The 23,916-nt window shown below is 40.8% G+C and overlaps 2 protein-coding genes across 2 annotated transcripts; one reads left to right on the top strand and one right to left on the bottom strand.

Moving 5' to 3' along the window:
* Positions 1 to 102: 102 nt before the first annotated feature.
* On the bottom strand, positions 103 to 20,034 carry fsip1 (fibrous sheath interacting protein 1). Its single transcript, XM_037240625.1, has 9 exons — positions 19,477 to 20,034; positions 19,193 to 19,362; positions 19,045 to 19,126; positions 18,941 to 18,985; positions 18,453 to 18,580; positions 17,717 to 17,836; positions 16,173 to 16,328; positions 7,809 to 7,961; positions 103 to 1,685 (listed from the first exon to the last, which is right to left on the bottom strand). Exons 1-9 carry the CDS (start codon positions 19,559 to 19,561, stop codon positions 1,602 to 1,604), a joined length of 1,023 nt encoding a protein of 340 aa, XP_037096520.1. The 5' UTR covers positions 19,562 to 20,034; the 3' UTR covers positions 103 to 1,601.
* Positions 20,032 to 23,782, top strand: LOC119115811 (sushi domain-containing protein 4-like). Its single transcript, XM_037240624.1, has 10 exons — positions 20,032 to 20,186; positions 20,587 to 20,732; positions 20,865 to 21,056; positions 21,129 to 21,323; positions 21,627 to 21,818; positions 21,883 to 22,074; positions 22,206 to 22,400; positions 22,533 to 22,665; positions 22,745 to 23,085; positions 23,197 to 23,782. Exons 2-10 carry the CDS (start codon positions 20,633 to 20,635, stop codon positions 23,220 to 23,222), a joined length of 1,566 nt encoding a protein of 521 aa, XP_037096519.1. The 5' UTR covers positions 20,032 to 20,186; positions 20,587 to 20,632; the 3' UTR covers positions 23,223 to 23,782.
* Positions 23,783 to 23,916: the final 134 nt, after the last annotated feature.

Here is a 23,916-nt window from a genome sequence, read left to right as displayed (position 1 = left end):
TATGCTATTTAAATAATTTATCTCGAAGCGTAGCCTGGTGGAAACGCTTCTGTCTGTATAAACTCATTTGCACACTGATATGAGGATGTCGTTTTATTTTGCTTTTCCATAAACATTTGTACCATATTTTTTACCAAAAAAAAAATGCTGTTTATACTTGTACTTATTTTGTTATGTCAAAAGAAAAATAAACGCTTCCAAAAAAAAAAAAGCATCTCTCCTCACTTGTGGTCTTTTTTCTTTTTTTTTCTCGAGGGGGGGTTGTCAAACAAAAAGTTGAAAAGTAGGATGGATAGTTCAAGACCCTGGATGTTGTATTTACTTTGATTGAGATCTCGTCCTTACAAAAGCAAAAAAGAGAGTCGAGCCATGCTGTGTCAAGCAACTGGAATCCATTAGTTGGGTCTGCTGATGGTTCAGAGAAAGGGAGTATCCTTGGGAGTCAACAGCAGGAAAACTCACCATGAAATATAATCCACTTAAACAGCACGTTCATACAGATATGATTACACATCACACAGGCATCTCTTTAAAACTTTAAACGCGGCGTGTGATCAGCAGACGTTGACGAATTTAGCACGCCTAAGTGGCATTAATTTAACTTTCTGCTGAGCATTGTTGCATTAAAATGAAAATGCCCATATTTCTTATTTTTATCTATTCAGCCAAGAAACAGGGGCCAGTGCTGCTTACTGTCTAATAATTGTGACCCAATTCTTAAAAACAGTAAGCCACAATCCAATAGTGCTTTTCCACCGCTCCATTTGACGATCGTCGATGAAATTATATGGCTGGAAATTGCATAAAACCGCGCTGCATTGAATGCATCAGTCGGAACAAAACAAAATGGTAATAAAGGAGACCGTCAATAGGACGAACGGATGTACGGATGGATGGACAGAAGGATGGAATAATTTTTGTCAATGGTCCAAGACCTAAGAGGTCCAGTTGTATACAGTAATTCTAGTGTAGACAAAATTCTAGCCAAAGAACGCAGACAGTCTAAGAATGCAGCATTTACATGGAGACTTTAACACTGACTCATTCCTGCCATGTTTAGCTTACCACTTTTTACCCACAGCAAATATGCGTCACCCCTTCCTAATAATTTATGAAAATCTTATCTTCTCATTTGTATTTACTTTGAGCATGTTTAGGTTCCTTGAGTGATAACGTTGCGTGATCACAGCTTATTACGCGGCTTTCGTCAAGGTCCGACCTCATAGGCTCCACCTGTCTGACATGTTTTTCAGTTCACAGGAATGTGAGATTATTTCTACAGGGTCACGATGTGAGGTGAAGAGTGAGATGAACGGGGCCATAGGTGTCAGCCAGGTGCAGACACAAACAGAAACTGTCAACACAACCAAGAATATCTCTGAAAGCGATCCACTTTTCTTCTTCTTGGGGTTTGCTCTCAAAAAATAAAGAATGTGCTGTTTGTCAATTCAAATCTCCAAAAAAGAGCATGAAATGAATACACCCAACAATCGTTCTTGCTTCTTAATCTAGAGGTCAGGAAAACGTGATATCAAAGATGGCGCGGGTTTTGACGGACATCTTGACGGCGAGGCCTCGCGTGGAGGGGGTCCGTGTTCGTGTCAAGGTTCTGGCTCGGTTTCTGTCAGCTCACATCTATCCAGCAGGCAAAGTAACTGCTCCTCACTGAGGCGCTCTGGCTCGCTCTGTACGCAGACACAAATATATAAAGTACGTTGATACGTAGCGTTATGAGTTTGACTTTTACAAGCGCTCCGACACATACGATGAACATATAATACATCTTTACATGCATGTTCTTGGTTTTAACAAGAGTAGATATTATTTCAGCATCCTCCCAAAATGTGTCCAAACATTCTTCAGCAGGCTTTTGAATAATCACCACAAACTGTTCCTTGTTGTTGGATGACCCGAACTAACCATGAGTTTATTTATCATAATAATGTATGGCAGCAAAGTGGATGTTCCTTTTTCGTAATCCAAGGAAAATACACTCCTTGTTAGTGCTTGGATTTATTCGAAGTGAAAAATTTGACTGCATAAGCAGACCTCTGGCTATGCACGTGAGTTTGCTTCAGGACCACCGCAAACCAAACGATGCGGCCAAACGTGACTGGACTGGACAATCGGGAACACATTTCAGTCAACACCTCATACCTGGTGATTGATTGTTGCATGCAACAAAAATATTTTTTTCCAGGCATTTTGGGAACAGAGACTCTCCGCACTTCGCTTTTCAGCCACAGGGCCAAATGGAATAAATTATAACTATAGTTAAGTATTGCCGGATTATGAAACTACGGCTTTCTGTCACGTCAAGTGATTGTGGACACCTATGCTCGTTTTTTCCGATCCCTCGTGTTAGCCAATCAGGTCCCTCCAACCCTTTGCGTCTTGTCCAGGTGTTGTTCATCCTCTTGTCAGTTGGTTTGTATTTAGCTCACTGCTTTCATTTTGTTCTGTTTGTTTGTTCTACAGTGTCACAGTCATGTTTTCTCACTTTCTACCTGGAGAATTTAATTTTTATTGTGGAAGGTGACACCATTTTGATTAAAAGTATTTGTCTTAATTTCAAAAAGCAAACTTGGAGACAGACTCATGACTAGTTGCAGTTTGTTGGAGATCTAATTATATTCTGAGGAGCTTTTCAAATTGTTGTAACTCATCTAGCGTGACACCCGTGCAGATGTTTTCACCGCGACCCCATCAAAGTAAAATATCACATTCCTGTGTCTCATCTATCCCAACAAGCTGCAGCTAATACTCCTCATCCATCATGTGCACGCTGCCCCTGAGCGGACCACCTTGTGAAAGGTAGGAAGACTTTCACTTTTTGATAGACATCTCCACCAGAGGATTCTGCCCCTCGCTCTAAGTACTCCACAATGTAATGACAGTCTTTGGATCATTGAGGCTTGGCCTGTGTTAGTCATTTATGACCCCCTCAATTACCCAGACACTATATATCATTTTCTCCACATGCACACTCGGCAGACGCATTCCAATCCCGATGACCCCCCACCGCCCTCGAGGCGCTGCCACGTTTTTGTATTTGTCACGCAAGGTGCACTTGTGGACTTGACCTTCAAAACTCCAAATGTGTATTTGCGCATGCATATAAAAATAAAATTGACGTTTTAAGTCGACCTATTTCAAACGTAGGAGTGGCAACTAAGACATTAATCGGCACAGTGAGACATAATGTGGTCAATTAGATGTGTCGGTATTTTTACGCTCTGTGAATAGGGCAATAAAAGTGTCCCACTGACCGGCCATGAAATTCTTTTAAACAATGCTGGTCGTCCTGACGATGGAGAAGAACTGAAAGTTCAGAGGGGTTGCATGGACCCAAAGAAAATGGATGGGGTCGTGTTACTGCCTTGATATGAGTTTATTTTGTTCTGTGACTTTGCTCGTAATTCATCTTGGGCGTAGTAGAGTAAAATGGGCGTTTGCGCCGTTGTGGGAGTAAACACATCTAACGAGATAAGCAGTATAAATATATTTAACGTGTTTATGAATATTTTGAATATATTTTCATTCAGTCCCATGACCCTAAATTTCCTACAAAGATATAAAAAGGACTCAAGATGTATTTTTGTTTCCAATGCTGTGACTGCAAAAGAACTTGACCTCTTCTTCCTTTCCCTACATATTACGAGGAAGGCCGAGGCTGTTTGTAATGTCTGTCTCTTGTCTACAGAGCCAGATAATTTTAGAAAAGTCTTTTCAACAGCTTTCAATCCAAGACTTTAAAGTCTGCGTATTCAATTCAGAGCAGACCACAGGAGAGAAAATGGCAGAAGTTTCCAAAGAAAACACACTCTCCGTGTACATTCTTCCGGACAGAACCCGTCTTCCACTGAACTTATCGCTAAGACAGGAACAACTATGTTGAGTCTAAAAAAAGCTTCACAAGGAGACAGAAGATTAGAGAAGCAGAAGATAACATTTTAGTCCCAATTCTCCAAGCATCCCAATAATGTTGCCTTTCAGCGTTTTCTCTACCACCTGCCATCCAGAACCAGAACTAGTTGTTTTGTGTCCAGCCGCTAGACACAAACCATACGACCAGAGGCTCTCATGCATGAAGTCATTTGTCTTTCCACCTCCTCTGACGATGAGAAACTTTTGTTTTCTGTTGACAAAGAAATAGCTGGTGACCTTACGGGATGAAACTATCCAGTCGCACTTTGGGCGGAGGTTAAGTGAAAGGCACGGTAGTTTCGGGGAGACTCACTGTTTAGCTCCTGTACACACATAGAAGGGCGCAAGTTGGGTTTATACAAATTACGAGCAGCTCGGCTTTCATGGTCACTGACTCGAATCAAATAAGTGGACTTAATGGTCCGACACACCCCTGGGGCCACTTGCACTCGGCGCATAGGGCAATATTCGATCCATGTGCTCTGCTCTACACATGTGGAATTTCTTACAATGAAGGCCAACAATGCTTTCTTCATTAGCAAACGCCATGAGATCATCCAAGATGGAAAGATGTCAATTGTCAAGATGAATGTGTAGAGAACCGTATTGTTTTGAAGAAAGCTAGTTTTTGTCAAGAGGCCCAGACACCTTGTCCTCACTTCACCTCAGTAATATTGAGCAATATTTCACCGCAGGATCCTTTCATATAAACGGGCTTTCCACGCAGAGTTTGAGCCACATAGTTGTGTTACTGGCTCAGCTTTCGTTCAAAACAGAGAATGATAAAATAACTTACAACCACCACAATCCACTGGGCGACCCCCCCCCCCCTCTCCCGCTCAAGACTTTTGCTGTGTCAGCAAAATAACTATTGCATTTCGTAATCCCTACGAATTGTGCTATTTGAATAAACAAATAAAACTCCAAAAGCTCAACTACGAATTTTCATTCACCGAGCGGCCATGATGGAGGCATACTTATCTACATCCATTTCTAGGTCAGAGGTCAGCACAATATTATAAGTGAATCTCATTCGACCGTGTGGGTTTACTTAATATTGTGACTTGGTGACAGCTGTATTATTTATATTTGTACTGTCTGAATTATGAAATCAAAGCAGCATGATTTTGGCTGACAACAGAGAATCAGTGCAAACAATGACAGGATGATTGATGATGTTGGGCTAATTATGAGTAAGACCCTCTTTGGAACCATCCCACCTTACAGGAAATGGTGGGATTGTTCTTTCCAGTTGATGTAGGAGCACAGCCAAATGAAGTTGCATGAAAACTAGCCTCGTAAGTTCAGTTCTTTGGAAACTCCTTGGAAATCTCCTTTGTCTGGAACTGTTAGCTTTTTTGGGGGATTGCCTTTATTTAAAGAGGAATATGTTATCAGTGACAACAGTCAACAATCTCTTCGTCATGGAGTCGAGCGTTGGTGCAAATTGTGAGCGGGATTTAATTCAAGTAAATGTAGGTCAAACATTTTTTACATCCACATCGATCATAAAGCAATGAGGATAAAATAATTCATCAAATGTGGACTCCACAATCGTTTTCATCCCAATGCTTAGTTCACTTGTTTTTCATTACAGGGCAGCGGTGTCTTAAATTAATGCTGTCATATTGCAAATTTCTGCTAAAAGAGTCAGTGTGGCGCCGTACAGATGTGTGTGTATATAATAAATAACTGAAACATGACTCTTGAACAGTCAAGAGTATCTAAAACGGATGTTGGAGACTAATAAAACTCACAAGTGACTTTATTGCTGTGTTTTCATTATACTGGGCTCATTGCAATAGAATTGCTTTAAAATAACATCTATAAATTTTCTACAGCTTATTCCAATAACGCCACAAAATCATCAGAACAATCTAAAGAGTAGTCGTGGATTTTAATATACTCAACTGCAAAGGAATTTTGGGATAAGACTAGATGATTTTAAAGTTCTAGTGTTATAAAAGCTCGAAAAAGATCAAGGTTGAAGGATTACAGCACACCTATCAACCACTTTTTAAACACTGGTTGAAAATAGTTAGTTTGGTGGGCGTGGTTCTGTCTCATTTAAATGCTAAAATACAACTTTTGTTACCATGACAACCGGGGACAGCACTTGGGTATCGTGACGAAGTGAGGGCAACTCCGCGAATTTTCCGACCCCCCCCCATCATGGTATTTTTCAAATAGTCAACCAGCAACAAATCTAGTGACTTTTTATAGTGTTATTGAAAACTTCTGAAGACTCAGACACTCCCCCTACCCAGGCAGGAGATGTTCAGCCCTCCGGGTCCAGACAGCAGATGAATGGCACTCGAAAAAAGCCACCACTGCCTAATTTAACTTGAACCAATTTTTTCCATACGACGTCCCCTTTGAGTGACTCAGATGGGTGTTTGGAATTGTTTGTCCTTTTATCCTTTAACAATACACACCATGGATAATCTGGTAATTGTTACCAACTTGTTTCCTCACTGTCAAATATGATTGATGCACCTGCTTGAATAGTTAAGCCAAAGCAGACTAGCATGAGTAGTCTTCAGAGTAGCAAGTAACCAATCATGAGACGTGTTTAGAGTGCGTTCCGACCAGTTCCAGAATATTTCCAGGTTCTTTTTGTCACAGATATACAGTCCAGATAGACTAAAGAAAGCTAACAGACAAGGCGGCCATCTTGGTGGGGGTGTTAGCTTAGCGTCGCAGTAACATTATCTAATTGCGCTCGTCTTGGTAGGGGCGTTAGCTTAGCGTCGCCGTAGCATTATTATGTAATTGAGCTCGTTCAACTATTTTTGTTAGACAAAATGTGAGAATGTTCCCAGAATAGTTATGTAATCATAGTGACATACTACATCATACTTTCTGAGAAATTTGGACCTCACTCGAGCTATGCAGAAAACTTGCATAATGCCTTTCACACTTTACAAGCAAATAAATTTGAGTTATGACTACATTACCAAATCGACTTTATAGATTCGGATGGAAAATCAGCCTGTCTCGTAAATTCACAAATAAATCTTCACAAACAGATGAGCCTTGATTCGCTAAACGAGACAACAAATCGAACTTTTAGTGTTGGTATATACGATCAATTGACACCAAGTTTAAATGCAAAAAAATCGAAAGACAGCAGCCGTTAACAGACTGCTGGGTAAAAACGAGAAAAAAACCTCGATGAAGCCAGGGTGAGGCTTTCCTTGCATGTCATGATGCTTTGTTTGAAGTCAAGCTGTGTGCCACATCAGTGTTTTTATGACCCCTTACAACTTTTATTCTCATATTAGTCATTCATGCAGCGGGCCAGGATTAATTACCATCAAACATGTGTCTGATTATGCAATAATAATGTTTTGTTGTTTAGGCAACATTTTAAGGCTCTTCAGGGATGGTTTGTAAAGGTCAAATGTCATAAATCAGGATTGGAAGAAAATGTGATTTGTTGATGAAATACCAACAAAGGAAGGTTTTTGTTGTCCTTTCACTTTTTGCGTTCCAGTGGTGCTGTCTGTAACGACAGTGTTTGTAGAGATAGTGTCCCCTTCTTTGGTTGTTGTAATTTAGCTTAAAGCTGGCTGAGCTCCAAGCGGTTTCTAAGGAACACGGTGAAGTTCGGACATCATGTCTCAATGGGTCCTCCTTGTCTTTGGATGTCTACTGACTAAAGCAAACTTTAATGTAGTGACTCGGAAGGAGTGAGCTTGTAGTGCCACAAATGCTGCACTGTTTATCATCATCTTCACAGGTTATGAACTTTGTACTTGTTATAATCTGTCATGTATGTGCATGAGATAAACAAAGAAGGGTGTGCTAATGAGAAACACAGGTGGTGTGTTGATGAAATGCATTTTTGCGTTGTGAAAACATGGCTGCTGCCAACCCACCGTCATCTCCTGGTCCTGGCCCAGAAGGTCCAGCTGCCGTTGGATCTCCAGAAGCTTCTTCTCCTGCATCTTCCTTTCCTTGATGTCCTGCAGGACCTTCTCTCCTGGCTGAATGTCCCCATCGTGTTTGAGGCCGGCGTCCGAGACACGTTCCTGATAGACAACAGACGCGCGAGTGATTGTCACGCAGAGTTGATGAGCCTGCCGACGTATTTGGGCACTGGCCTAGAATCACACTCGGCTGATGGTTCCCACATTTGCGAGTCCATCCATGGACCAGTTCATCATCATTAATTTGAGTTGAAAGATGCAAATTGCTTCAAGATTTGCGAGATGCGAGATGATGTGACTTGCCGCTGCTTAGCAAAGAATCACATCAGGTACTCAAACGAAGAAGCATACCTTGGCTACAACCTCACATAAATCACAGATGTGCTCCTGGTTGACTAAGTGCAAAGCAAACTGCGGAAATGGTTAAGAGGGCACTTAGGGCGCAATTTTCGGAGTCAGATGTCTCTATTTTGTGCCAGGGCAAGGCGAGTTTACCATGTTTGGGAATTTGGCAGACCATGCGACGCGTTTTCAATTACACGCCCCTGGCGAACCTGACAATTTAGTGGCAGAAAGTCCACTAGACTTGAGACCAAATAAAACCAGGTCTAAATTGTGGCGCAAAAGTTGTAGCTCAAAACGATTGACATTAGGGTTGCTGAAAGAGGGTTTTAGTAAACTTACAGCTATGTTCAGTTAAAAGAATTCAAGATGTGAAACATTTCAATATTGGCTGAGAAAGAATTAGGACTGAAAGAATAATCTGATGTATACTGACAAGAAGAGAGCAGTCCTCACTGGAGGAGAATGTTAGCAAGAATTGGAACGAAAGCGTGTAGATTTATTCCATGTGGGACAAACACAATGAAGTGTCCACAAGATCTATCGTTCTGTCACATTACAAATATGTTTTATTTTTCCCAAATTTCTTATTGTCATACTGTATAATATTAAGGTCATAGATATGGTTTCGCAAAATGATATTTTTGACACATTAGAACAATGCAAAAGTGTCAGTTTGACCTCTGTTCATTGTTGAACTGGTCATGGCTCAATTTGGAAATGAGGACTAGTCAGCAAATGACTTTTTTGGACCGCTATAAATACATATCCTATAAAAGCAATGACCAGGTCAAAAATGATAGGGTCAGGCAAAGAGGAAGTTGTCAACTGCAGGGTTGTCAGTCCAGTGCGATTTCTTGAATCATCTAATTTGTTTTTTTTAATCCGGCACTTTTATGGATTGTGCATAAAATGTCAACATCTCAATCGGTAGTTGCACATAGTAAAATAACCATTCATTAAAGATGACCAAATTGAGTCATTGTGAATGTTAACATTGGCTTTATTGCCTCTATTATATTTTATTGAGAGTTAAATATATTTTGAGCAGGCAATATGGGAAAGGTGGGAGGCATATCCTGTAAAAGTCAAATATGAAACTATGTGATGCTGAGCTCTCATCTCCTCATCTCTGTTGGTGGAACTAATGACAGCTTCTATCTAAGGCTCACTTAAAATGGTCTTTACCCGAGCGCTCTTGTTCATCAAGACTACAAAATCCAGCAGGTCAGACCCCTGTCATGATAATATGGTGTTCCAACCAGGGAGGAAAAAAAAAAATCCAAATGTGTTTTTACCACCATTCTCACACCACTAAGAGCTTGTTTCTAAAATAAAAATGAAAAAACAAAGTCAGTTTATTTGCTTTAAAAGTGGGAGTCGTGAACTTTGGCTGCAACACCGAAAACCAAAATGATTCCATCATGTGCCATTTTGTATTATGACAATTGTTTTGATATCAATGTATACTTCAACATTTTAAATTTGATTTGTATGAGTGTCATATTTTATATTTTCTCAGTCACAATTGCCATCCATTTTTTTTTCACACCAGTTCTCCTCATTAAGAATATTACCTGAAATATTTGACCAAATAGGAGCAGTAATATCAAAAAGTAACACAAAAAAAAATGCACATTTGTATTCTATTACAGGACAATATGACACGCAGATGCTGTCAAGTAGAACACAAGGGTCACAGGATGGTGCGTGCGTGCTTGGACATGATGAAGAACAATCTCCAGATTGTGACCTAGTTACATACTTGTGGGACTTTTTGGAAAAGGCATTAGGGCAGACCCTCTGAAAACACCAAAATGATGGAATATCTTTTGAAAGAATGTCTTTCATCCCAGCAGTCACGTTCCACTGAATTTTCAGGATGCACTGAGGTTGCTCTGGCAGAACATGGTGGTCCACAACTTACTGACACATGTTGTTTTCCTTAAATGTGTCACCGGTTAGTACACTGACACCAGAATTTATTTTAAATGTCTCGCTCTATTTGCTAAATGTAGTAATGAGTCACTTAAAGTAAAAAAATAATTCCTTGACGTCTATATCCGTCAATGGCAGGGAATGAGTTAAGCCGCTTCTTGACATACTTCTTCGATATTCCCACCCGCAATACAATCTGGGTCATGAGACTTTTGGGAAGTATGAAAAACACGTCAAACACAATTATATCTTTCAATAAAATTGTGTCAAACTGTTGAAGAAACATCAGACGAATGATTTGGGGTTTGGGTTGCTGAGCCCCCTTAAATTGATTTAAATTGGCCTATTGGAAGAATCAAATTTTACAGGCTCCAAGTAGTCCTCAGCTGCAAAAAATGGATGTCAGTAAAAAAATAGACGGGCTCAATCATGCTGGATGTGACACCTCTTGAGAATATGTAGTCACGTTACCACGAAGCTCATTTTACTTGACCGCAGCATGAGAGAACAAAGATGGCTTGCCAAACATTATGAAGCACGAGCGAATAAACACCATCAGTGTGCTACTTGAATGCCTTTCAGAAGATTAAGCAAGCGTAGTTCACACTCGTGACCGATTTTAGCAATGCAACATGTTCCGCACGGGAGTTGTTACCGTGACAACATGATCAACAGATGCAGAAGCAAAAAAAAAAAAACATTTAATGGCGATGATGTATCATAACAAAGATGTTCTTTTGTTTCTTTTTTTTATGAAAACAATACTTCTGACAAGACCAACGCCCCAAATTGTGGTCAGTGTTGTGTCAATCCAATTTTCAATTCAGCTTAGCTCATAGCGGAGGAGTGAAGCTAGCCTAGCTAACTACGCTCGGAATTGAAATCCAGTCTTTGAGCAGCTTTGATCTCAGCTAAGCAAACACGTGAAGAACTATCCCGTCCAAGTTTATTGATTTATATCAGAAAAAAACATTTATTGAGTCTAAATCCTGGGTAAGACGCAAATACACATGCAGTCAGCAGTTCTAGAATGCCCCATTTCCATTTGACCTATTTTTATATGGCGTCAATCATTAGCTGTATTTGAAAGTGACACTTGTGGGCCTCTTCTGTGGTACACACTGGCCAAAAACAACTGTTGCATTCAAAGCAAGAATGGAGGAGATGCTTTGGAACACCCACGATTTAGGTCAGGTGTGTTATTTGGGCATTTGAGAACGTTTCTGCGAGGTGACAATGTTTACATACGAAATAATGGGTGTTTTGCAGTCGAACATTTTTGGAAAAATGTTGAGGCTTGCGAACATGTTTGTGTTTTTGAACCATACTGTATGATCGGAATATCTGTCTCTAGCATATTTGGGACAGGGGCAGTGCCCCACCTGTTGTCAGCGTTTCTCTTTCTGACTATATTTTTTAGTCACAATACACCTCTATGTAAATAATTTAGTTTTGTAATCTGTGCTGTTTTTTTTTTTTAAACGTTTCTTTCTGTGTACGAGTTTTCAGCTGCTGTTTTTCATTAAAATATATTTTTCATTGGTCTCTGGGGCAGCTTTGTGATCTTTTTCAGCAGCGTGATGATTTGGGCGGTCATCCTTTCGACGCCTGCCTACGTCTGTCTTTCTACGTGGCGTTCGCATGCTCTCCACAAGCCTGCGTGGCTTTTCTCCAGGTACTCTCGCTGGTTTCCTTTCATGACTAAAACCTATTAAGATTCATTTCCAGGCTTGATCAGCCAAGGTGCTAACAATTAGGTTAGCTTTGAGGACAAAAATCAGCATTAAGACTGGAAAACTGTTAACAGTTAGCGTAACTTTGATGTCTTGAACTCCAAGGATTCGAAAAGCTCACGGTTAGAACACCTAAGTTGAAAATTGGCCGGATTAAATGAAGAAAACACATTTTTTTCTTTTATCTTTCAACAAATGGTTACTCAAGCAACACAACCAGAAAACAAAACGAGAGCTTTCTTGCTGATTTACTTTGCCGTGCTTGCGAGGCAACCCCAAATGATTTGTGTTATTTGTGAGATTCATAGTACTGCTTTTGGAAAGAGAAATTGGAAATCTAAAAAAAACCAAAAAAAACACACCACACAGTCAAAGAAAGCAGGTTAGTGTAGTTTTCCTGTATGAAATCTACATTTAACATTAAGTCAGACATGTTTGTAACCCATAAATACAACTCCACACTATCTTCGTTATGTTATAATTTGAATGTACTAGCTTAGTCTCAAAATATTAGGACCACTAATTCTCTAGAGTGGCGCATGTTGCCTTTGGCTAAGCGCTGCAGTTTTCTGTTCCAATTTGGCTGAGTCACCCGACCATGGCTGGTGTTTTTCAGAACAGCATGCTCCTATCTATGCGCCTCGATTTTTTTTTTTTTTCTGGTTGCCTGCAGATGGTGCAGTCAAGACTTCGCATATGCCACGTGGACTGAGGCCACTCGCCAAAGTTCGTCCACATGCTTTGGCTTGCCACACGCACACCCTGTGAGAGCTTTTCGGAAGCGCCGGTTGAGACGTTTGACTGCGTTCTCTTTTCTCTTTGCAGGTTTGGACTGTAACTGCCAAGTTGTGAGGTGCTGGGCCACAGCTGTGTGCTATATAATATGAATATATTTCCAAGAATGAAATCTCCTCAATGCTGTATAGTGTCTTGGGAAATGTTTGACTTTCCTCCCGCAATAATTTAAAATGCATCCATCCAAAAACACATTGGCACAAAGATGATCATATCAAGATTTTTTTTTTTTCTTGTAGATGATTGCGCAGAGCGGAGCATTCCTAAAGGAGCAATTCATTTATGGGTCATCTGGACCTTTTTTTTTTTTTCTTCACAAGTGAGGGTGGTCCAGATAAATCTCTTTGGAAAAGATTAAAACCTTGTGATGCTTCCTACATCCACAAATGTGATACTGCACTAATACCACATTGGCTGTTTTCAGTATTTGCTAAACAATGCAAAAGGATCTTGAGAGCTATGATCCTTGACTTAGTTTTAATTTGAACTTTTCAGGTGGACAAACTCTCAGTGGTGATCCCTCAAGGCCCCTATTGTTGTTGGATTGCAAGAAGTCTTCACTGAGCTGCTAAACATCTTTGCAGAATTTTTTGAGGATTTATGTCTGCAGTGGATGTAGATGATTGCACATGAAGGAGTTGTTGGTTTTCCACCAAGACTGTGTTCAAATAATATCCTGCCAGTACCAGGAAATGGACGTCTGGTTATGTTGAATCCAGCAATGAAATCTATGATAACCTAAAAACAGTATCAGTGGGCAAAAATTGTATTTTGATTGGGAATAAACCTTATGAACTTATGTTTACATTTCAAGATTTCATTTGAGCAATTAATTGGTGACAATTGTGAGCCGACGAGTTAATTTAATCAATAACGCAAAGTTTTCCAACTAATGACAAAGTCACGAGATCATTTGAACAGATCTTCAGGACAGCTAATGTTGGATATCAAACGCATCTGGAGAGAATCTATGTCCAAGTACATGTGCTGTGAATAGTCCAGAACAATATGGCCCACATTTTAGTCACAAATAGTTTGGCACGTATCACAAAGGGATAAAATGTGAGCCAGTGAGCAACTGGATGCAGGTTTCAATTCTTAATTTGATGAGAGAAATATAAAACCATTAAATGTAATATAAATGACATAATTACAAAGACTGAAGAGTTTTACAAAAATATCCTTTTTTTTTTTTAAATGTAAAATAATAATAAAATAAAATAAAAAAGTTCTACATTTGAAATGAAGCTCTAACTAACACAAAGTTTTGGTTGCGGTATTATTTAATGACATGATGAGCCCAAAATAGTTGACCACGTTACGTTGGCCGAAAGTACCGGTCATGACGAAAACGTGTTTCAAATTGGCTGCGGTTAAAAACATAAGTGCTCATGACCGACCACATGATGTGACCTCATTGCCTTTCATCGGATGTTGAACTTCAAAAGAGTGGACACCATTAAACACGTTATTACTATGATGAATTCAGGGCTAACACAAAAGTAATGAGAAAAAAATGCTAATCAAAATGTTTGGCAGAAAAGCTAATTTTGATGCTAATTTCAATGCTAGTGTACAGATGACTTTGTAGATGACGTGTCTTAATATTTGCCAATGAAAGAGAAAGCCTCGTTCCCTTTCTGGAACTGGTCCTCCTCGTCAACCTCAAGCAACCCTGTAATTATATTCTGATTTGACGAAATGCCGTGCCAACGTCTTGACTGATACAAGACCTAACAAGCTGGGGCTCACCCAGGCAAAACAATGTTTTATGCTTTGCCAGACACGCTACGACTACAATGGCGACTAAACGTAACAAATTACCTCTGCCAAATCCGAAAAGCTTGAGGCGAGACGTTTATTGACATAGAATATCAATATCATTGTTGATGCATTCAAAAGATGAAAGAATGCCAAATTAAGCACACCTGTAAAGATTATATCGCATTTAAGGCTCCTCCCGAAATTTCACCTCAAACTATCGTGAATGTATTGTGATGTACGAGTTCGTATTTAGTGTGTCATTGTGGAGCTTATTAAAAAAATACCTGCAACGGCCTTGTCGGCGCTAATACGGAGCAGATGACAGATAGAGAATTTGACATTCCCGAAATCTTTGAATCGTGCGAGATTAAAGGCAAGGAGAGAAAAGTAGGTCATTCAAAGTAACACAAGCAGCTGGCCATTAATAACACATTTTTTAAAAAAGTAGCCAAGGGTTTTATCATAGCTCGAGATTCGAACAATTGTTGATTTGTCTTCTCTTAAAACATTCATGACAATTTCAATCATGATCTCAGTTTGCTGGGTGGAGGAGAGAACTTATTTTGCTGAATCAGCGAGTTGACTTACCGTAATTTTCGGACTATAAGTCGCACCGGAGTATAAGTCGCACCAGCCATAAAATGCCCAAAAAAGTGAAAAAAATCATATATATGTATATAAGTCGCTCCTGAGTATAAGTCGCCCCCCCACCCAAACTATGAAAAAAACCGCGACTTATAGTCCGAAAATTACGGTACTTACCTTGACACTGAAATGTAAACAATTACTGTCTTGGATAAGGAAATAGATTCCAGCACTTGACTTCAATTATTATAATTTTTCCTCTATGCTATGCTAACTCTTCTGTTTTTTGGTGAGGATGAGTTTGTCACGTGGTGAAAATACAGTGAGAAAAGTCCCATCGTAAGATCACGTTTGGAATCACGGCTAAACGTAGCATTAGCTTACTTCTTTTATACATCCCACAGACCGCACAGTACTGGCAAAAGAAAATGCAGCGCTGTCCTACTTATTGTCTTTCCTGGGATTTACTTTTTCGAATTTGTATTACAACTGGTCATGATGAGATTATTTTGGAAGGTCAGGACTAATTTGGTTGAGGCCCGTTAAATAGTAAAACATGCAGAAAAAAAGTTATGACAGGCCATGACATTCTACGATCCACTTATATTCCTATTACGGACTACTTATCGTCTTTCCTGTGCCTTGCTTTTGTGAAATGTACAACAGATGCTCACGATGGGATTATTTCTGATCATCAAGATTGACTGGTTTAAGGCTTGCTTGCACTCAGACATGGTGGAATAGTCACAACAGTGCCATACTGTCAAGGGAGACAAAATGGCTCCCTCAAATATCCAAATCAAGTGTCCTGATCTCACCCTAAATGTTTTGAAGACATAAACTGAAGGTAGAGGAGTGAAAATCAGACAAAACATCTCCAGGGAGGAAACTTGGATTTTGCTCATTTCCATGTGCCGCTGACATTAGGCAAAGCATTTTCCTCCACCTACTCAAAATAGTGATTACATTTAGAATTACATCATTTTATTCACTCACTTTTGAGGCCCCTGGAAATTGGCTGGAATTCCAAAATAGTGACGGAGTCACTTGTTTGTATAAAACCCACCATCGCTAATTATAACGAAGTAATGCTAAGCCTGATGAAAAATTTTCAGTGGAAAATGTGTATCATTTGTGTGTTCTGTTGAAAACAAACCTCATCTGAGAGCGTATAGAAGATTTGCATTGAGGGCGGTGTCACGACAGGCTGGAAATGACAAAGTTTGGAGTCAATGGCAAGCAGCCGCTCCATGTCGGACACCTCTGGGGCGTAACCTTGGCTCGCCGACACCGGCACGGCCCACATGTCCTCCTAGAAGACACGCATCGGTTGAATTTGTCATCGGCCATCAGGATGGGCCTCCTTTATTTTGTGGCAACCTAAATATTGCATATCGGTAACTTGGTAACAAGGATGAGATAGTGGCTCACGCCTTTCCTTAGCTTTGCCAACGGGACGGTCTAAAGCAGAAGCTACTGCCCCCCTAGAGAGGGAAAGTGGTGAGGTCACTAGCGTTGAGTGATGAGACAAGATCTGGATTGCAATTGAATAATGCAACTGTAGTTTCTGATCGGTGAGGAGAGTTTGATCCGCAAATGTCGGATTTTCCAGGACTGGTAATTGCTGAGTCACCACCTCCTTTTTTTATTTGGCGTCTGTAAAGCTGATTGTATGTTTAAAGAGAAAGTTCTCGAAAATATTTGAATGAAGGTTTTTGGCATCAGCGCTATTGGAATCTATCTCCCCGTGCTTCGGCCCCCCCCAACCTTGTCGTATCTCGCGCGGTTCCAAAGATTAGAGACTGTTAAATGTATCGCCTTTAACCTAGCAGATATAAATAATATTGTGATAACCTCAAAACTGTGTACATAAAAAGCAAACAGAGCAGGAATGTGAAGTTGATGCGTCCCCATTGGATTCGACGCAGAACTGGAACTCAGTCATGATAACGATTCCCTGCCAAAGTCCTGGTCACATAAATAATCTTCTTGCCTTGTCACGATCATTCGCCATAGCAAGCTTTGCAAAAACAGGAAGTCTTCCTCTAGCCAGTGAAATATGGAAATCTGAGTCAATGTACTCCCATGAATTTGCTAGCACAATCGCTGGGGTGTTTGTTCAAAATGTTTAACATCATAAATAAAGGATCAGGGCTTTAGGAAATTTCTGGCGGGCCGTTGGACTGAAAGGAAACGTATGTGAATGATAATTATTTCTGAAAGTCAAACAGTTATTTGGGAAAAACAGAAGAATGAGGCAAAAAATGCTGTATGGTCTTATCTGACTCTTAAATAATAAAAAGAAAATTGTCATAAAAAGGAACCGTACCACGTGGCCTCTCATGAACTACATCTGTGCATCTTCGGGTCGTGAGGAAGATCTGCCCAAAGGCCTTCTCAGTGGCCAAGCAGACATCAAAACATGCGTAGCCGTTAGCATTAGTCCATGTGCTTAGCTGTAAAACGCAGACGTGATCGTGACCACGATAAAGGCCTCCGTTCAACTATTTGATCGTGGAAACAACTTTTGCTTCCCATAAAATATAAAAATATCGTGCAGAATGTCGATAGCAGACACAGCGAAATGGAATCGCCACCTGCTAAGATACAACTCCAAAGATCTCATATAGGACTGTGAGAAGTATGAAAGAAGTTGCAAAAGTCACATGTTGCCTGTTCTGTGCTCCCATGGCAGCTTACCTTGTTGTCTGAGTCTCTGGCACTCTTTTCTTCCTCTTCGTCAATGTCTCGCAGGAGCTCGGCCAGACGTTCTTCCTCTGCCTGTGTCAACAGCAGTTGGCCTCCTTTGCCCCTGACAAGCTAGCGCAGCACACAACACGACTGTGTATTTGCGAATAGACAAAAAGTCATATTGCAAAAACAAAAAATTTATAATAAATTCCATGTCTTTTACCAGATGTTATCTAAAATCAAAAACATGCTTGCCCAAGTTTGCAGGGCAAAAATATATTTCAGATATTTTGACTTGATGTGTTAATTGAAACCAACAGAGTCTGCTTGTCAGACAAATGACAATGATCTGATTAAAGTTATGACCTTGGCCTTCTTTCGGAAATTTTGATTGACAGATACAAAGGTTGGACAGATAGGCACTGGTGGAGCTAGAGGGGGGGCTGCAGGGGCACTCCCACCCTAAATTATAGTTGGATCCCCCCCCCCCCCCCCCCCCCCAAGTGGAAGGCCAAGGTTTGGGTATTTTCAGATTTTTCAGGCAATCTATTTTCACATTTTCCCCTGACCATCGTAAGGAACATAAGATAAAATGTTATCAGTGTTTGTTCCAAAAATTCAAAATGTTTTTTCTCCTCAGCCTTGTCAGTTAAGGCAGGCTGAGAAAAAAACAAAACAATGAGGAGACTTGCTGCAAGTCAAGATTCCTAGAACTGCCCTTGGCCTCACGTGAACTTTGATATACCTCAATATTTCTCTTGACAAAGTTCCTCTGTCTCTTTTTGCCTTTGTCGGCGTTACCGTGGATCCCGTCGTCGGAGTCCTCGCACACAGACTCAGATAATTCGCTGAAGTCGTCTGCTCTCTCTTCACCTGTCGGAAGAGAATGTACATTAAATGCTACTATTATGTTCCTACTGAGCATTGGTAAGAAGAAATTATTATTATTATTATTATTAAAGAAATTATCTTTATGCTTGACCGCTTCCAAAATAAATAAATATTCCCACTAGTTAGACGTACAATATGTCCCAAGTGACTGCGATGCTGTCAGTTGGCGTGATCGTGGAAAAATCCATTTAATAAGCGTATACTGCCACCTAGCGTACATTTGTCTCATTACAGTTCACCTTCCAGCATCAAACTGCATAGATAATAATGCACTTCATTTAATATGCATTGCTTTACTCTGTAACGTAGTTGTAGTCTTCTATCAAGAGCAACATCACTCACCTATCTGTGTTTGAAACAGTGACTCAATTTCTTTCTCTGGAGAGCCTGCAAGAAACAAAAGACATTTGAAATGTGACATTTACTATGATTGAAACGTTGCTTACCAATCGGTGCCTCCAAAGCCCAAAATAGCCTCGCATTCATGGCCTCGTGGCTGTTGTCGGATTGGCCTTCAGGTAAGATGTCCTTTGAAAAATACACACTTGTGATGTTAGTCGAATTGGAAGAACATGTTTTTTTCCTCCCTTTTACCTTTAGCTCTTGCCAGAGTTTTGCTTGGCATTGCCTTCTTTGACGCTTGGCCTCTTTTTCTCTGCACATGCATACAGACAGAAGTTCATCAAGCCTCTTCATCTCCTCAATTGCCCTCTGCAGCTTTGGATCTTGCTTCTCTTCATCAGTTGCATTAATATCATATTGACCTAAAAGGGATACGGTGTTATAATTTACCTTAAATTTATGATGTCATTCAAAAAGAGTTACAAGCAGTCCGATCCACAAACTTCTTTTGTGCATACACCTCACATGCCACTCACTTCTCCGTGTGGTCTCAGAAGATTCTCTTGATGCGGGTCTTGAAATGCTTTCTGAACCATCTTGTACGCCGATTTCCATTTCCATGATGAGTTATTGGCGTGTTCAGCAAGTATGATTTTTGTCCTCCTATAATCAATTATTATAACAATTCCTGCTAATGCTAGCAGTGTAATTTAGTAATTGTTGGGTTACATGAAGTTTGTAATTCATTTAGCGAACCAACTTCGTCTTCTCCCACGGATGCCACCACGATCGTTATCTCATTATCCGACCACAAAGGCTTTCGATTCTATCCTATTTCACGTACGTGACGTTAAAACGACACATCGTGTTACGTATTTAGCAAAAATAAAAAAAAATAAAACATACCATCATTACCCCTTGAAGTGACACACATTTATTTGCGAATGCCTCTCCTACTCGCTCAAGTGTTTTTTAAAAGAGAACTCAGAGAGAGTTTAAAAGAATAAAGTCAAATGTTTTGAAGTGGTCGCTTGGTAACTAAGGACGCCAAATCTCCCGGATGTTGTAACTAAGGAACAATGCCTGTGCAGAACTGGAGCCTTCAGCTATAGTGTAGCAAGTGACAGGCTAGCCGTCAAGTAGATGGCCTCGTATTAAATATACATATTTAATAGCTATCTGGATTATTGTTATTGAATGTCGCCGTTGTGGAGGGTGAAGTCTCGCAGGCTGTGTTGAGTCAAAGGTGGGTGTCAACTAGCCATTTTATCGTCTGTGCATTACGTAAACCTATAGACGCGTTTTGGTCATTCTGACGTATTTATTAGGTAATATCACGCTTGGGATCGATCTATAGTTATCATTATGGTTTAATAGTTATATTAGAACGTGGTTTTATGTCGTGTTACAAATCCGTTTTGGGTAGGAAAAAAAATGTGTGTGCTTGTTGGCGTCGAAGCATGAACAACAATTGGATGTTATGCTGCGTATGCGAAATATTGTTTTTGTTTATAATAACGACTGCATTGGGGGGGGGGATCACTATTTTTTTTTAGACGTATTGCATGGAGCTAAAAATGCTAAGACCTGTCAGTCCTTGTCATCATCATAGCGTCGTTTCACTGGCATCTGTCCAACCTCTGCAGCTTACTTGAGCAGTCAATCATACTGTTGAGTTGGCTGCAGGAGAAGATGTGCAATGCAAAGACAGAGGCAACGTCATATAGCCGTCGGACCCAAGCTTGTTTTGTTTTGCTGGCACTGGTGATGAGAACCTCAGGGCAAGATTCAGGTAAGCGGATTTTGCATGCACTCACAATATTATCCGCACATTCTAATTGCAGCGGTTGCAAAAATGTAAAAAAATATTTATATATTTATTCCTTTATTGATTTATTTATTATTTTATTATATTCTATTCCAGGTTGTGTCAGACCTGTCATGGTGGAGCATGGCTCGGCTAATGTGCCAAAAACCAACATGGGTTATTTTCCCGTGGGGACAGTCCTGGAGTACCATTGTGACTCTGGTTACCTGATAGATGGTCCAAGCGTCCTCACTTGCACCGCACTGGGTCACTGGTCATCGGAACCACCACAGTGCATCCACAGTGATGGTAAAGTGCTAATCTTCACTATTAAAATAATGGAATTAACAAGAGTTTCTTCATTTTCCCATGTTTTAACAGTATGCCAGCCTCTACACTTGCCAAAAAATGGGGGGTACACCTGCCACCCCTCTCCATGTCATAAACTTTCTCACGGTATTGTGATTGAATTCTACTGCGATGAAGGCTACATCCTGAAGGGAGACTATAAATATCTTACCTGTCAATATGGGAAGTGGGACAGCCCGGTTCAGATTAGCTGCGTCAAAGAGCAAGGTATTTGACATTAGCTAATTCTTCTTGTCTTGTTAAAATTGCGAAACTCATTTTACACGAGACACATTCAATTTATAGTCTTCATCTGTGTGTCTGTTTAAACGTTCTCCAGAACAACTGTCAAAGACTTCAAGCAACCAGATTGTTATTCTTAAACTCTTTGGGTAAATTACCGTAACCCAGGCTGAAAATATTTGTTGCGGTAATACAAGTGAAAACAGCAGGCTGAAAATATTTGTAAATCTAATTCAAATACAAACAACATTTTCCCAGAATTTGTTGGTATTCCGCTCTTCCTCCCAGGATGCGTGAAGCCATACATGGTTGAAAACAGCTGGGTCAACCGCACGGGAACCAACAGGGGCTTGTTCCCTGTGGGTACTGTTCTGCAATACAGCTGTGACCCCGGTTACCTGCCAGACGGCCCCGACATTCTCACCTGCAACTCCGCGGGACGCTGGTCCTCCAATCCTCCAAACTGCACTCGGAGTGGCGGTAAGACTCTCGGACCACACAAATCTCAAAGTGATGTTGCTAAGTCTCTTGACTGTCACTGAAGGATGTTTGAGACCCTTCATGGAGCAGCACCTTTCTTCTAATCTGACCGACACCAACATGGCCACCTTCCCCGTGGGCGCTGTGCTGAGGTACCGCTGTGACCCGGGTTACCGGCCGGATGGACCCACTATCGTCAGCTGCTCTGCTTTGGGACATTGGTCCTCGGAACCTCCTCGCTGTATACGTACCAACGGTAAAGATACAGCAGCATTGTTTGTTCTTTAACTCATTCAGTGCCATTGACGGTTATAGACGTCAAAGATATTAACTGGAGTGACAGTGAATGAGTGAATAATCATTTATTTTCTTTTTTTTTTTTTGTAGTATGCCGGCCTCCATATCAGCCGGAGAACGGAGGCTACACCTGCCACCCCACCCCGTGCAGAAGACTCTCCCACGGCATTGTGATCGAGTATTACTGCGACGAAGGCTATATTATGAGGGGAGATTATAAATACCTCACCTGTCAATACGGCACGTGGGACAGCCTCGTGCAGATCCGCTGCGTGATGAAGCAAGGTAACTTTAATTCAGCATCATAGACACATTGTAGAAGGTGAGGATGGCGCTCCCTAGTGGACAAAAATAATACTTAGAAGAAAGTAGCTGTAAGAAAACAACAATTCCTGTGTTGAAATGAATTTCCCACAGACCACGACACATCCTTACCGTTGGGAATGCCGACTTGGTCAATTGTGTCAACCACAGCTGGTTCAGTGGCCCTCATCCTGCTCCTGATGGTGCTCTTTGTGCTTCTGCAGCCAAAATTGAAGTCCTTTCATCGGTAAGGCAAAAAGCAAAAATATAAATAACAAATGCATCTTCTTTTTACCAATTGTGTCTTCTATCCCATCTCCACCCAGACGGGAGGCGGGTGTGTCAGGCCATCCCGTGTCCATCATGGTGGAGGGAATCCAGGTGACTCTGCCCTCGTACGAGGAGGCAGTCAGCAATCACGCTGCTTCGTCCTCGACCCCCAACGACGAGTCTCGCGTGCAAATCGTGTTGTCCGAGGGGCAGCTGCAGGACACGGCACCCGAGGCCGGCCCCTCTTCCCTCGATCAGTCGCAAATGGCCATGGTGCACCCTACATCGTCCTCCTCATCCTCCAGCTGGACTCTGGAGCACGCTGGCGCCGCGGCGCCGCCGCCCGACGACCAGTGCGGCCTCCCTCTACTCGATTCGGAGGTGGATTGTTCGGATGGTGAGGCCACTTAATGACATTGCAAATTATTTTTTGTCTTTTTAGTAAAAGGAGCGGGTTTAAAACTCTGGAGAAAAAAAAATCTGAAACTTTTGGTTGCACTTTTTGCAGATATGCCTTTGCTGAAGGAGGCCTGAACACACAAATGATGTCAACACGCTTCAAAGTGGTGCTGAGCTGATCCGTGAGTCACGCTGACCGTCCCAAAGCAGAACTTCTGTACATGTCCATACTACTTAATGTCCTTCTGATGCTTTTACCTTTCTTTTGTCTCCACTGCTGCTTGAAGCACGCGGCACCGCAACACAGAATTTATTATGAATCATAATAATGTATGCATCGTGAGTCACCTTCTATTTGTTGACATACATCACATGACCTCACTTTTACCGTCTTTAACTTTGTTCCCAATGGCCTTATCTTCCTCACTTCTATGCACATATCCCATCATGTACAATAAGAACTTTCCAAAATGAGCTTTGTGACACTGCATTTGTGAAATTGTCACACCCTTAATTTATTACTGCTTAAAGATTTTACATTATAGTGCTGTTGATCAGCCATAGCTTTTTAGACACATCTTGGAACTATTTAAATAATATCGGTAGTTTAAAACTACTAGTTTTCACTTTCACTGTCTAAGTTGTACTGTAAAAAGTTTGAAAAAAAATGACTAGTAAATATGGTGCAATATCAATATTGCCTGTTCATTGAACTTACATGCTATTTTTATCTATGTAAAGTTTAAAGTAACTTTAATATGTAAGCATTTTATCACAAGTGTGTTTGTTGATTAAATACTATTTCATTTGTGCCAAATGTGCTCATCTC

Source organism: Syngnathus acus, chromosome 22 (genome assembly GCF_901709675.1).
Source record: "Syngnathus acus chromosome 22, fSynAcu1.2, whole genome shotgun sequence".
NCBI lineage: Eukaryota > Metazoa > Chordata > Actinopteri > Syngnathiformes > Syngnathidae > Syngnathus > Syngnathus acus.
The sequence above is the reverse complement of the archived record's forward strand: the minus strand, read 5'-3'. Positions and strand labels throughout refer to the sequence as shown.